Source organism: Anomaloglossus baeobatrachus, chromosome 3 (assembly GCF_048569485.1).
Source record: "Anomaloglossus baeobatrachus isolate aAnoBae1 chromosome 3, aAnoBae1.hap1, whole genome shotgun sequence".
NCBI lineage: Eukaryota > Metazoa > Chordata > Amphibia > Anura > Aromobatidae > Anomaloglossus > Anomaloglossus baeobatrachus.
Genome location: NC_134355.1, coordinates 456,918,319 through 456,933,222, shown reverse-complemented (window position 1 = coordinate 456,933,222; position 14,904 = coordinate 456,918,319). Strand labels below are relative to the sequence as shown.

The window sequence follows — 14,904 nt, the reverse complement described above, 5'->3', positions numbered from 1 at the left end:
TCCAAATCAACACAGTTATTGTACATCCTAGCATAGTGGTTTTGAATATTTCACTAGATATACATGGCACTAATGGTGTTATATGGCATGGCTCTAGTCAGTGCAGACTGCCAATCTCCCTTTGGAACTTTCAACCGCACACAGGAATAAGTATAGTGTCAGAAGATCACCCGGGTTTCAGCTTTCGGGGTTAGCTAAGACTCTAGAAATCACAATCCAGGCCGTTTTTTCCAGTTCTCAATCACATGATTGCCGTTATACACCATATAACGGCGATCATGTAAACGGGAATGCATCGCTGGTAAAAAAAAAATGATTTCTTCCCCATCTGACATGATCATGTGCCACTCCCGTGCCAGCAGCCGAGCTGCTCGGATCCGGATTAGTGGTGGCTCGAGGAGTCTCCGGACCCAGCGTTCATGCGGCCGCTCAAATGAAGGGGGTTATTTACAGGGGATTGTATTAGAGTTTGTGACGCCACCCGTAGTATGTGGCAATTAGGAGTACCACCGCTGCAGTTGGGAGTACCTGGGGATGATAGAATGGGGCAGCCTGGTGTTGTGACCCTCCACGGGTAGGGGGGAATATCCCGGGGCTCGGTGATGGTGAGGTGGGAGTGCCGTTGGATGCCAAGGGGTCACTTGTTCACTCACTCTGTCCATTAAGCTGACACTGACAACCAGGTAAACCAAAGTTCTTTATACCGCTGCCGCTGAGGGGAGCTTAGTTCGGGTCCCGTCCCCAATGATGCTACCTGGTGATCCGTGACCTGCCTCCTGGCACTAAGTTTACTTCTCTGTTGGTCCCGGTAGTATGGAACTTGCTGGGTCCCGCTGCCCACTATGGCTAAGTGTGGGAGCAGGGTTCACACTTGGGATTTCCTGCACCGTTTGAGTGGAAAGTCCTATCCCCCTTGTTGCGCTAGTACCCCGATTTTGGAGTGGGTGGAGAGCGGATCTTGAATGCGCCGTTCTCGTCGGGTAAATTGTCAGGTTGCCTGACGCTACTCCCATCCACATACCCCGTCGTGCATTGGTCCCAGCCCGGTGATGGTGCAAGGCCGCCGGCTGTCCTCCTCGACAGATCCGTGCCCCTTGCCACGATCCCCTGCGTCCGGGGGTCCAGCCCCTCTAGGCCCAGACCACCGTCTGCTACCTAGATAGTTTCCTAGGAGCCCTGAACCTGACCTCCTTTTTCCTTCACTTCCAACTCACAACTCCCTTCTCCTGACTCTCCTGACCTCCCCTCTGGTGTGTTTGGTGGGTGTGGTGCAGCGTGTACCTAGGCTTTGATTAACTGATGTAGTAACACCATATAGTTGGGGACCCATAACCAAGAAGGAGGTGGATACTGCACGGGAGGGCAGATTGTGCAATACCCTGTGACGACCTGATAGTCCAAGGGGCGTCACAATCAAACATGTCAGAAAGGAGATAAATATCCTCCAACGGTCCACCGGTGTGCCAAAGTCCCCCTCAATCCCCCTCCTCCTTTTGATCTTCTAAAATACGAGGTGCATGAGTTGTGTACAAGCCACAATCATCTTCCTCCTCTGATCTACTCCCATCTGACATGTCAGATGAGAGAGAAAAGTCCTCCCCAGGTCTCTCCATGTAGCCCCCTGTCCTCCCACATTACCACCCCCCATACATTCATGACTGCCAAGTCCACATAACCCCTGCTTCTCCTCTTCTTTTGTAACAAGTGGTGGTTGCACCACTTAAAGGACGAACATTTGGCAAAGCTAATCCTTACATTATATAGAGGTTCTCAACTGTCTATCACTAATGTTGTATATTCTTGTAAATTTGCTTTTTTTTATATTTCTCTTCTTGTTGCAAACATTTCCATCCATTAAATAACTAAAATTTTCTTGAATTTTTTTATAGGACATTGACCAATCCTGTCAAATAGATGGTAATGAAAATTTGTCAAGAAAACATCATCTCATTGTAAAGCCGGGAATGTACTCTGACACAGTAAGTAAAACTATCCCAAAATGAGGAGGGGTGGATAAAGTTACAAATATTACATTGTGCCCAGGCAGGAGGTTAAAAGGGTTGGACACTTATTCGTTGGTTTAGTACATTTCAAGAACAAGAAAGTTTGCAGTCAGTGAGGAAAGCTGTGATAGCAAGTAGGCAGTACTTAGTACAAAGGAGAAAAACCTGTAATACAGTGGCCCCCAAACAGGACTGGCTTTAGACAAGGGGCAAAATATTGAAATGGGGCCCTATGTGCTAACATATTAAACCAGCATTAGGTTGCATGTACATGCGCTGAGTTCAGGCCATTAACACTAGAACTACTGAGGTAGTCATTTTGACTACTTTGCACCATGTATTTCTATATACCGTATTTTTCGGACCATAAGACGCACTTTTTTCCCCCCAAATGTTGGGGGAAAGTGGGGGGTGCGTCTTATGGTCTGACTATAAGGCTGCGGGGAATGAGGGTGCTGCGGTGCAGCGGGTCATCGGCGGCACGAGCAGGCTGTAACAGCCTGCCGTGACCACGTGAGCCCGCTCATTACATATGCACGCCCATCCTCCCGCCCATCATCTCTCAGCGAAACCGGCGCTGACAGGTGGGCGGGGTGATGGGCGGGGTGATGGGCAGGGGGGGGGGTGCGTGCATAATTAGCAGCCGGCCGTGATCACCCCTGGCAACTACAGCCTGGAGTGATCATGTGCGGCTGTATTCACTGCCCCCCGTGCATCATTATCAGCGCGGGGTGCAGTGAATCAGTGTACTCACCCGTCACCGTGTGTGGAGCCGCCCCCCTGCAGCATCGCGTCTTCCTGTCTGTGCCGGCGGTCAGCTGATCTGGACACTAGCGGCGCGCACCGCGATGACGTCATCGCGGTGCGTGCCGCTAGTATCCACCAGAATCGATCAGCTTACCGCCGGCACAGACAGGAAGACGTGATGCTGCAGACACCGGTGATGGCTCCACACAGCGGCGCTGCAGCTGAGACAGAGATCGGTGCTTCAGGGAGTGAGGAAGGGTAAGTATAAACGTTTATTTTTTTTTTTCCTGTGCCACAGGATACACGCCATTTACCAGGATGGGGGCATTTCATGAGCAGGATGGATGGGGGCATTTCATGAGCAGGATGGATGGGGGCATTTCATGAGCAGGATGGATGGGGGCATTTCATGAGCAGGATGGATGGGGGCATTTCATGAGCAGGATGGATGGGGGCATTTCATGAGCAGGATGGATGGGGGCATATCTTGAGCAGGATGGATGGGGGCATTTCATGAGCAGGATGGATGGGGGCATTTCATGAGCAGGATGGATGGGGGCATTTCATGAGCAGGATGGATGGGGGCATTTCATGAGCAGGATGGATGGGGGCATTTCATGAGCAGGATGGATGGGGGCATATCATGAGCAGGATGGATGGGGGCATTTCATGAGCAGGATGGATGGGGGCATATCATGAGCAGGATGGATGGGGGCATATCATGAGCAGGATGGATGGGGGCATATCATGAGCAGGATGGATGGGGGCATATCATGAGCAGGATGGATGGGGGCATATCATGAGCAGGATGGATGGGGGCATATCATGAGCAGGATGGATGGGGGTATATCATGAGCAGGATGGATGGGGGGTATATTATTAGCAGGATGGGGGGTATATGAGCAGGATCATATACAAGGCAGGAGGATCCTTATCAGAATGGGGTACCTTAGTAGAGAATTTGGGGACATTACCCCCATAACAGTGTCAGCAGCAGATCCTCACCCCATAACAGTGTGTCATGACCATATTTTTTGGTTAAAATTTTATTTTCCTATTTTCCTCCTCTAAAACCAGGGTGCGTCTTATGGTCAGGTGCGTCTTATAGTCCGAAAAATACGGTAGGTGTCACGAGTCCAGTAGTTCTAGTGTTAAACAAGTGTGATCAACAATATTCAAGCCATTCATCGCTTGTTTCCTGTCCTCTTTACACAGGATGAGGAAGAATGATGGGTACAGAATGATCACTAGTAGATCAATCTGTCCTCATACTTAACATGTTATCAGCATCACTTCAGCAGTTTGCATGAGACAATATCTGTCCATGAGTGAAGTAAGTTTGTCCGGGAGACAATAGAACAATGATTTGTCATCCACCAAAAATAATTCAATCGCCTGATGAATGAGTATTATTTTGTTGGGGCATTACCGACATGTTTACACCTATGAATAGGGCTGAGCGGATCCGTACTGCAAAAGTCCGGATCCGTGCGGTTTCAAAGATGCCCGGGTGCCGGACCCAGATCCGGAATCTCGAATGCACGATTCGGATCCGGCACTGGGGAAAATAATTGAAAAATAAAGAAAAACAGAAATAAAACAGCGTTTCATACTTACTGAGACTTCGTGTCATGGTGGCACACTGCTTCCGGGTCGCGCATTCCCTTCCTGTACTGTGCATCGTATACACACAGCTTTCCGTGCTTTCCCCGCCCACCGGCCATTCTCTCGTCTGTGATTGGTTGCAAGCAGACGCGCCCCCAGCCTGTGACAGTATCGGCCTGCTGTGCAGTCATCGCGGCTCAGTCATTGTCTGCACAGCCTGCGCTTGTGAGCTGTGGCCGCTGGATGTGTTATGTAGCAGAGCTGAAGCAGCGTGGAACCTCGTGTGGATTATGTCGGACCCGCAGGGTGTTGGGGGTTAATAAAGAGGTGAAGGAGGGTGTGTGTGTTGTACTTTAATAAAATAAATCTGCATCACCGGCACAACCGCACACACGTCTAACATGAACGTGCATGTGTTTCTGAAACACAAGCATGTTCACCATACTGACCCGCAGACATTTGCACTGCTTCCCCCCCCCATTGACCGTCCTGCCGCCTGTGATTGGTTGCAGTCAGCTGACATGCTGCCAGTCAGGGTGGGGGCACGTCTAACTGCAACCAATTACACGCGCCAGTGGGTGGCCAAAACAATGAATAAAAGCGGGACCCAAAAGGATTTTGCTGCCATGACACAGCCTCGGGTGAGTACACCGTGCATGCTCCTACCCCAGTATCCCCTCCACAAATGTTTTTAATCTCCGGATTCTGGTCCCCATAGACTTATATGGGCACCGGAATCCGGAGCAGATCCGGATTTTTTTTTTCAATCCGGCAGTGATCCGCAGGTTCGATCAACTCTACCTATGAACTCTGTGCATCTAGGATAAAAATGGATACTACATGCACACAGTATGTGACACAAAATGCATATTACATACACATATACTGTATGTACACACCCATAACACACCCACATTTGTATAAACTGAGCACATACACACACACACAGACACATATATATGTACACACAGAGCACCTTCATACAGACACATGCAAAAAGCACATACAGACACATATATACCTACCAGGAGCCTATACATTCTGATGTTCTCACTAACCTCTTCACGACAGGGCCAATTGCAATTTTTGCATTTTTATTTTTCCCTCCCCTTCTTCCCAGATCCTTAGCTTTTTTATTTTTCTGTCCATATAGAATGGTTTTTATTGGAACGAGTGGTACTTGTGAATGATGCCACTAATTTTATCACCCAGTGTTCTGGAAAATGGGAAAGAAATTCCTGATGTGGCAAAATTGTGAAAAAAGCACAATTCTGACATGCTTTAATTGATTTGTTTTTACAGCGTACATTTTTTTGGTAAAAAAAAACCCCTGGATAATATGATTCTTCTCATCAGTACGTATATGGCTATACCAAACATGTCAAGTTTTTTTTCATTATATTGTGGTGAAAAAACATTAGGACATTTCTGGGAAAAAAAAAATGTGTCTTGCGTCTCCATTTTTCGAGACCCATGTAATGTGCCCAGGGCAGTACTCATGGATGAGGGCTTCACTCTTCTCGCCCCAGCACACTGCAGACAATGGGTATTGCGCATTTTCTTATTCTCAATCACAGAAGCCACCACAGAATCAAGGGATATTTGGGGGTACTGCATGCTAATTATTAGTCATTCGGATCCAGGTGTAACGCTATCACTGCTCACCTATAGCACTGGATTGCTACTTCTCAGGACTCTTCATGAAGCTGATGCCCTCTTCCTAGTGTACTTCAGCTTGTGGCCTTATCACTAGTGATGGGCGAACCCGAACTGTAAAGTTCAGGGTCCGTACCGAACACAGTGTTCATGCACACGGTCCCGAACACGAGTTTTCCTGGGAAACTCGTGTTACAGTTCGGATCCAGTTCGGGTTCAGGGGCTGTAAAAAAAAGCACATTAGTGAAAAACATTATGATTATACTTACCAGTCCCACAACGTGTAATGCAGACCCACTAAGCTGCTGCCTCACGGCCGCTTCTGTTTCCGGATCCGATCATTAACTTTCAACGGTATTCACTGCACTGCTCGTCACTCAGCGGTTTTCATCTTTTTTCGGCCATGTTCACGGTGACGTCAGGGTTCACCCGAGTCCATTCGCTATGGACTCAATTGAACTTTGACTGTCACTGTGTGAGTCTTGCATCAGTATCACCCGACACGGCACACACTCTCCTGACAGGCGCGGGACAGCTGCATGTATTTCCATGCAGCTGAGGCTCTCCTGTCAGGAGAGTGTGCACCATATCGGGTGATACCAATGCGAGAGTCGCAAGTGGAATCATACCATCAACTGTGATTGGATGCTGGAGTAACCTGAAACCTGCCTATATATTCTAGCATCTAAAATATATGGACAGAGTCCAGGTTACTCCAACAGCCAAACACAGACTCCCATTCTGCGTGAGAGCTGCAGCAGACACCGCCGCTCCGGTCACCTCCACGCAGCTAATGAGGTGAGTAGCGCGATCAGCTGCTGTCACTGAGGTTACCCGCAGCCACCGCTGGATCCAGCGGTGGCCGCGAGTTACCTGACTGACAGCAGCTGATCGCGCTACTCATCTCATTAGCTGCGTGGAGGTGACCGGAGCGGCGGTGTCTGCTGCAGCTCCTGTCACCTGCATGCAGCAGAGCTGGACGCGACGCTGGAGGTCCGTGGAGTACGCCGGACATGGAGGGTTTGTCGGGGTTAATAAATTGGTAATGAGGGAATTTGTTTGTGTTTTTTATTTCTAATAAAGGATTTTTCGGGTGTGTGTGTTTTTTTACTGTAACTTACAGATTAATCATGGAGGGTGTCTCATAGACGCCTGACATGATTAATCTAGGAGTTATTGGCAGCTATGGGCTGCCAATAACTCCTTATTACCCCGATTTGCCAACGCACCAGGGCAAATCGGGAAGAGCCGGGTACAGTCCCAGAACTATCACATATAATGTATGCGGCAATTCTGGGCGGCTGCTGACTGATATTGTTAGGGTGGGGGGCCCCCCATAACGTGGAGCTCCCCATCCTGAGAATACCAGCCTTCAGCCGTATGGCTTTATCTGGCTGGTATTAAAATGGGGGGGGACCGCACGCCGTTTTTTTTAATTATTTATTTATTTATTTTACTGCACAGTATAGACACGCCCACCGGCTGCTGTGATTGGGTGCAGTGTGACACCTGTCACTCAGCGTGGTGGGCGTGTCTCACTGCAACCAATCACAGCCACCGGTGGGCGGGTAAAGCAGGGAATACGAGATTGATTAATGGGCGGCCGGCTTTTTCAAATTAGAAAAAGCCGCCGGAGCAGTGTGAACGCCGTGCAGCGCCGGGGATCGGGGAACGGTGAGTATGAGAGAGGGGGGGACACTTCAGTCACTCGGGGGATTAGTGGTCACCGGTGAATCCTTCACAGGTGACCGCTAATCAGTACACGGCACAAAGACAGAGCCGCAGCATGACAATGAAGTCGGGTGAAGTTCACCCGAGTTCATTCTCATCCCGCTACTCTGTCTTCCGACATGTAGTAACGACATTTTGCATCACACACGTACATTTCACACGGACAACACATACACATGTCAGTTATTTCACTCACGCACACACGGACATTCCACACGCACATACGGCTAGCATACGGGATACACACGCAGGCCACACATACCATAAAAACGGACATAAAAAACGGAAAACGGACCCGAAAAACAGCCCGTTTTACACGGACGTGGTTTTCACAGATGTGTGGCGGAGCCCTATGGGAGAGGCAGCATCCAGAGAGCATGAAATCAGCATCCATCCTGCAGACACACTGAATCCATTAAGCAGTGTTTCTGCAGCGATTTGAAGTGCACATGCACTGCCAAATCGCTGCATAATTTACAGCATGGACACTACGCAACGTGCGTATATAGCCTTAAAGTAATTGATGTCATCAGTGGGTACACAACCGGTCCCACTCTTACACCCATAAGTTTTCACTTTTTGGGCTTGGGGCTGTGTGCAGGCTGGGTTTTTTCACCCTGAACTGACATTTTTACTCATGCCATTATTGGGGTAGATATTATGTTTTGATCACTTTTTACTGTATTTTATTGCAACGCAATTCTAGCCTTTGATTGGATTATTTTAATATTTTGATAAATTAGGCTTTTACAAAGGCAGCTGTACCAAATATGTGTTTTTATTGCTTTCTTTTTAATGAGGAAATTACATTTTTATATATTTTTCATATTTTTAATTTTTTTTTTACTTTTTACTTTATTTTTTAGTCCCCTTATGGAACCTGAACCAGCTATCATACGATCGCTTGTAATATACATGATGCACTGCTATGTGTAGTGAAAATCCCAGTCTGCTTTGACCGCCAGCCATGGGATAGCTTTCACAGGAGTATCATAGTAAAAATCACAAGTATTTTCAGCATACCCCTGGGTGTTATTGTAGCCCATCGGCACACTGCGATCACGTCACTAGTGTTTTGATGGTCCGTGGAATGAGGTGTACCCACAGCACGAATTAAAAGCCGTTGTCAGGGATTGACAGCCGCATATAACAAGTTAATAGCTGCGGGTGGAGCTCCACTCCACCAGCAGCTGTTAAGGGTGCTTTACATGAGATGAGCTATCGTGCGATGCATCGTCGAGGTCACGGTTTTTGTGATGCAAATCCGGCATCGTTCACGACGTTGTCTCGTGTGACACCTCCGAGCGACGCAGTATCGCTCACAAATCGTGAGTCGGGTACTCATCGCTCAGTTTCAAAAAATTGTTTAATTAAAATGGCGCCGGTTGTTCATCGTACCCGGGGTAGCACACATCGCTCCGTGTGACACCCCGGGAACGATGAACACAGCTTACCTGCATCCCGCGGCTTCCTGCGGCTATGCGGAAGGAAGGAGGTGGGCGGGATGTTTACGTCCCGCTCATCTCCGCCCCTCTGCTTCTATTGGCCGGCGGCTGTTTGACGTTGCTGTGACGCCGAACGCCCCTCCCCCTTTAGGAAGATGATGTTCACCACCCACAGCGAGGTCGCTCAGCAGGTAAGTACGTGTGACGGGGGTTTCACGACTTTGTGCGACACGGGCAGCGATTTGCCCGTGACGCACAAACGACGGGGGCGGGTATGATCGATTGTGAAATCGCACGATCGGTAAACTTGTGTAAAGCAGGCATAAGAGGCAGAAGATAGCTGAATAATTCAGCTTTTATCTATTGGGAAAGATCCGAGTAAGCATCAAAGTCAGAGATTTCACATATATTGGAGCTGTATAGCATATTTAATAAAGAGCCTAAATGGTTAATAACAATAAAGAAGAAAATAAAACGTACTGCTCTGAATGTTGCTTTTTTGCAGTTATTTCACATTGTTGTTTCTTTTAAAGTACTGCAATTTGTACAATTGCCCCCATAGAATGGGAGTGGGGAGATAGATGGGTAGACAGAAGGGTAGATAGATAGATAGATAGATAGATAGATAAATACATGATACATACATTATAGATAATAGATAGATAGATAGATAGATAGATAGATAGATAGACAGACAGACAGACAGACAGACAGATAGATAGATAGATAGATAGATAGATACTACTGCTGTAGACATGCTATTTTTGCCTTTGATATAATGTCTAAGTACTTACATTGAATCTCTTTTCTATTACCTATTAATGGTTTATAATATCTGTTGCTAGAGTACAGTGGATGGAATTATCATACTACAACAATTTCCATTTTCCTCAAGCCTCCAGCGTATGGCTGTTATATCTCAAGTTATAGGAAGTGAAGAACATTTTGTTTTCATGAAGGGAGCACCAGAAATGGTAAAAAACTTTTGCACTCCTGAATCAGGTAATGGCATATACTTGATATGATAGATAGATAGATAGATAGATAGATAGATAGAGGTTGCAATAAACCTATTCATGAACACACCATTGTTCTGCACATGCTGTTACTTAAATGGGTTGTTCAAAATTTTTGTTTTTTACGTTGTGCCTAAAAACAATCCTTGATGCTGCAACGCAAAACCAAAAGTCCTTTTCAGGGTTAAATCTTATTTATTTCTCTTCTCTTATTTCTGTTAGCTGCATATAGTGTACGGCTAGCTTCTGGAGAAGAGATAGTGTGTTAGAGGCATCTAGGCAGGGACTATTGCCTTGCAGTAATTGCTGCTGCAACGTAAAACTAAATGTCCTTTTCAGGGCTAGCCAAGAGTCTGGACTAATTAATCCTCACCCTGATCCTCCTTGCCGCCATGGCGAGTCCACAAAGACAATTGATCCCACACTTGGACACTTTGAGGAACTCTTTACATTTACATGTATTGTTTTTTTGGCCTCTCTTCCTGCACGTTTGAAGAGGGACATGAGGAAATCAAATGTAATGATCCCTAAGTTTATGAGCAGTCAGTGTCAGAAGAAGATGATGGTGGGGAATGGCAATTACTGACTCGAGAGATGGAAAATGATGATGAGACACAGTTGCCAACAAATTGTGTTGTTAAGTCAAGTGGAAGACAAGGTGGTGGGCAATGGAATCACTAACCTAATGTGGGAAGGTGGCATGCAGAGCGAGGACAGCAGTGCAGAGAGGGAGGGATTCAAAGCACCACAACAGGCAAGAAGAGGAAGTGGGTAGCAAGAGGAAGAAGGCATTACACTGTTCCCCATAACACACACACATGGCAAATTCTCATGTTAAGAGTTAGGTGTTCTACAGTCTGGTGCTTTTTTAAAATGGTGCGGACAATAAAAAAATGGACCATTACCAGTCTGACCACCACCAGCAGGCTAAGGCACATGTCATCAAGGCACCCAACTAGGTGGTCCAAGCACCTGGGTCCACAATCAAAGTCTGTGAGTGACACCACTGCTTCTTCTTCTGCGCAACGTCCTTGCAAACCCCCTGTCCAGAATGTAGGCACAGATGCGTCCCACCCTACACCTGTCATTGCACATTCACAACCTTTATCACAAACCATGTCCACTTCCTTGACCAAGTACCGTGATCAGCTGTGCCTAGCCCAGGCCTTGGAATACAAGCGGAAAAACACAGCCACCCACCCGCAGGCCCAAACACTAAATGGACAAATTACTGGAAATGTTACCAGTTAGGCTTGCGTATACTGACACTTTTTGCAAAATTATTATTATTATTATTATTATTGTTTATTTATAGAGCACCATTGATTCCATGGTGCTGTACATGAGGGGGTTACATACAGAATACATATACACGTTACAATAGACAGACTATCACAGAGGGAAGAGGGCCCTGCCCTTGCGGGCTTACATCCTAAAGGATTTTGGGGAGGAGACAGTAGGTGGGGTGTAGGTTGGGCGGCAGCTCCGCACGGTGGTGGGGCGGCAGCTCCGCACGGTGGTGGGGCGGCAGCTCCGCACGGTGGTGGGGCGGCAGCTCCGCACGGTGGTGGGGCGGCAGCTCCGCACGGTGGTGGGGCGGCAGCTCCGCACGGTGGTGGGGCGGCAGCTCTGCACGGTGGTGGGGCGGCAGCTCCGCACGGTGGTGGGGCGGCAGCTCCGCACGGTGGTGGGGCAGTGAGGTCATTGTATATTATAGGCATTTCTGAACAGATGAGTTTTCAGGGTCCGTTTGAAGTTTGCAAGTGTAGTAGATAGTCTGACGTGTTGAGGCAGTGAGTTCCAGGAGACTGGGGATGACCGGGAGAAGTCTTGGAGTCGGTTGCAAGAGGAGCGAATGAGAGAGGAGGAGAGAAGGAGATCTTGGGAGGACCGGAGGTTACGTTTTGGAGTGTAGCGAGAGATTAGTTCAGAGATATACGGAGGAGACAGATTATGGATAGCTTTGTAGGTCAGGGTTAGTAGTTTGAATTGGATACGATAGAAGATTGGGAGCCAATGGAGGGACTTGCAGAGAGGAGAAGCGGGGTGGTATTGAGGAGAGAGGTGGATCATTCGGGCAGCAGAATTAAGGATGGACTGGAGAGGGGCGAGTGTGTTAGCAGGGAGACCACAGAGGAGGATGTTGCAGTAGTCGATGCGGGAGATTATGAGGGCATGCACTAGCATTTTTGTAGATTGGGGATTGAGGAAAGGGCGGATTCTGGAAATATTTTTGAGTTGAAAACGGCAGGAGGTGGTGAGGGATTGGATGTGTGGTATGAAGGACAGGGCAGAGTCAAAGGTCACTCCGAGGCACCGAACTTTGGGTGCTGGGGAGAGCGTGATGTTATTAATTGTAATGGATAGATCAGATGGAGAGTGCAGGGGAGATGGAGGAAAGATGATTAGTTCAGTTTTGGCCACATTGAGCTTTAGGAAGCGAGAGGAGAAGAAGGAAGATATAGCCGATAGGCACTCTGGGATTCTGGACAGCAGAGATGTGACATCTGGACCAGAGAGGTAGATCTGAGTGTCATCGGCATATAGGTGGTACTGAAAGCCATGGGACTTTATGAGTTGTCCCAGGCCAAATGTATAGATAGAAAAAAGTAAGGGTCCCAGGACAGAGCCTTGAGGGACACCAACAGAGAGAGGACGGGATGAAGAGGTTGTGTGGGAATGGGAGACACTAAAAGTGCGGTTGGAGAGGTATGAAGAGATCCAAGAGAGGGCGAGGTCTCTGACACCAAGAGAAGAGAGGATCTGTAGTAGCAGGGAGTGGTCAACAGTGTCAAAGGCTGAGGATAGGTCTAGAAGTAGGAGTACAGAGAAGTGGTTGTTAGCTTTGGCAGTAAGTAAGTCATTTGTGATTTTAGTCAGGGCAGTTTCAGTGGAATGATGTGGACGGAAGCCGGACTGTAGGTTGTCAAAGTGAGAGTTAGAGGAGAGGTGGGAGGAAAGTTCAGCATGGACGTGCTGTTCCAGGAGTTTTGAGGCAAGTGGGAGTAGTGATATGGGTCGATAGCTGGTAGTAGAGGTTGGGTCGAGGGAAGGTTTCTTTAGGATAGGTGTGACTGTTGCATGCTTAAAGGCAGAAGGGAAGGTACCAGTTGTTAAAGATAGGTTGAAGAGATGGGTTAAGGCTGGAATAAGGATGGTGGTGAGGTTGGGGAGGAGGTGGGATGGGATGGGGTCAAGTGCGCATGTGGTGAGGTGTGCTTTTGAGAGAAGATGTGCAAGCTCTCCTTCGGTGATGGTGGGGAGGAAGTTTATGGGGGAGGAGCAGTGGTCTGTTATATGAAGGGGTTGTGGTGGTTCAGCAGAAAAGACTCGTCTGGTTTGGTCGATCTTTTCTTTGAAATATGTGGCAAATTCTTCTGCGGAAATGTGGGAGGTTGGAGGGGGCAGTGGTGGGCGAAGGAGGGAGGTAAAAGTATTAAATAGCTGTTTGGGGTTGTGTGTTAAAGAGGATATGAGGTTTCTGAAGTAATTCTGTTTAGCAGAGGTAAGGGCCAAGCGAAATGTGTGAATTGTATTTTTGAATGTGGTGAAGTCTTCCTGGGAGTGCGTTTTCTTCCAGCGCCGCTCTGCAGCTCTAGACACTTGCCGTAGTTTTTTAGTGAGGCTGTTGTGCCAGGGTTGTCTATTGATTCGTCTTGCTCTGCCGTTCACAAGAGGAGCGACTGAATCAATAGCTGATGTGAGAGTGGCGTTGTAGAAAATGGTGGCACTGTCTGTGTCGTGGAGTGAAGATATGGAGGACAGCGGTAGGATAGAGTCAGAAAGGGTGTGTAAGTTGATGTGTGCAAGGTTTCTGCGGGGGTGTGTTAGGTGCTGGACAGGGGGGGCAGGTGAGGAGGACAGGGCTGAAAAGGTCAGCAGATGGTGGTCAGATAAGGGGAGAGGGGAGGTAGTGAGGTTAGATAGAGAGCAGAGACGGGTGAAGATAAGGTCTAGTGTGTGGCCATCTTTGTGGGTGGCAGAGGCGGACAACTGAGTTAGACCAAAAGATGAGGCGAGGGAGAGGAGTTTGGAGGCCGCTGACTGGCGGGTGTCAGTGGGGATGTTGAAGTCACCCATGATGATAGTGGGGATGTCAGCAGAGAGAAAGTGTAGAAGCCAGGCAGAGAACTGATCGATAAAGGCAGTGGTTGGGCCCGGGGGTCTGTATACGACGGCCACTTGGAGGTTGGAGGGAGAATAGATGCGGACAGAGTGCACTTCAAAGGAAGGCAGGACAAGGGAGGGTAGAGGTGGCATTGGGGTGAAACTGCAGTTGTTAGAAAGGAGGAGGCCCACTCCTCCACCCTGTCTATTGCCAGGGCGAGGAGTGTGGGTGAAGTGGAGGCCGCCGTAGCACAGCGCAGCAGGGGAGGCAGTGTTGGTGGGTGTCAGCCATGTTTCGGTGAGGGCCAGAAAGGATAGATTGCTAGAGGTAAAGAGGTCGTGAATGAAGTGCAGTTTATTACAGACGGAACGGGCATTCCAGAGCGCTCCAGAGAGAGGGGGCTGCGGAGTGGCAGAGAGGGGAATGGATTTTATGTTGGAGAGGTTGCGGTAGTTACTACTAGATGGGGAGCGATAGGGGGGTGATAAAGAGGAGTGTCCCATCTGTGGGGGTCCAGGATTGGGAGATATGTCGCCAGCAGTGAGGAGAAGTAGAGAAAGGGAGAGCAGGCGGGAGGAGGAGAGTGGACGGCC

At 48.3% G+C, this 14,904-nt stretch overlaps 1 protein-coding gene across 3 annotated transcripts in view; it reads left to right on the top strand.

The window, feature by feature from the left end:
• LOC142296642 (putative cation-transporting ATPase 13A5) overlaps nt 1–14,904 on the top strand; it is a 251,505-nt gene that overhangs the window by 115,863 nt on the left and 120,738 nt on the right. For all 3 annotated transcript variants that reach the window (XM_075340494.1, XM_075340493.1, XM_075340495.1), the window contains exons 15-16: nt 1,890–1,979; nt 10,033–10,189. In XM_075340494.1, the coding sequence (XP_075196609.1) occupies nt 1,890–1,979; nt 10,033–10,189 (247 nt within the window). The remainder of the gene's footprint in view (nt 1–1,889; nt 1,980–10,032; nt 10,190–14,904) is intronic.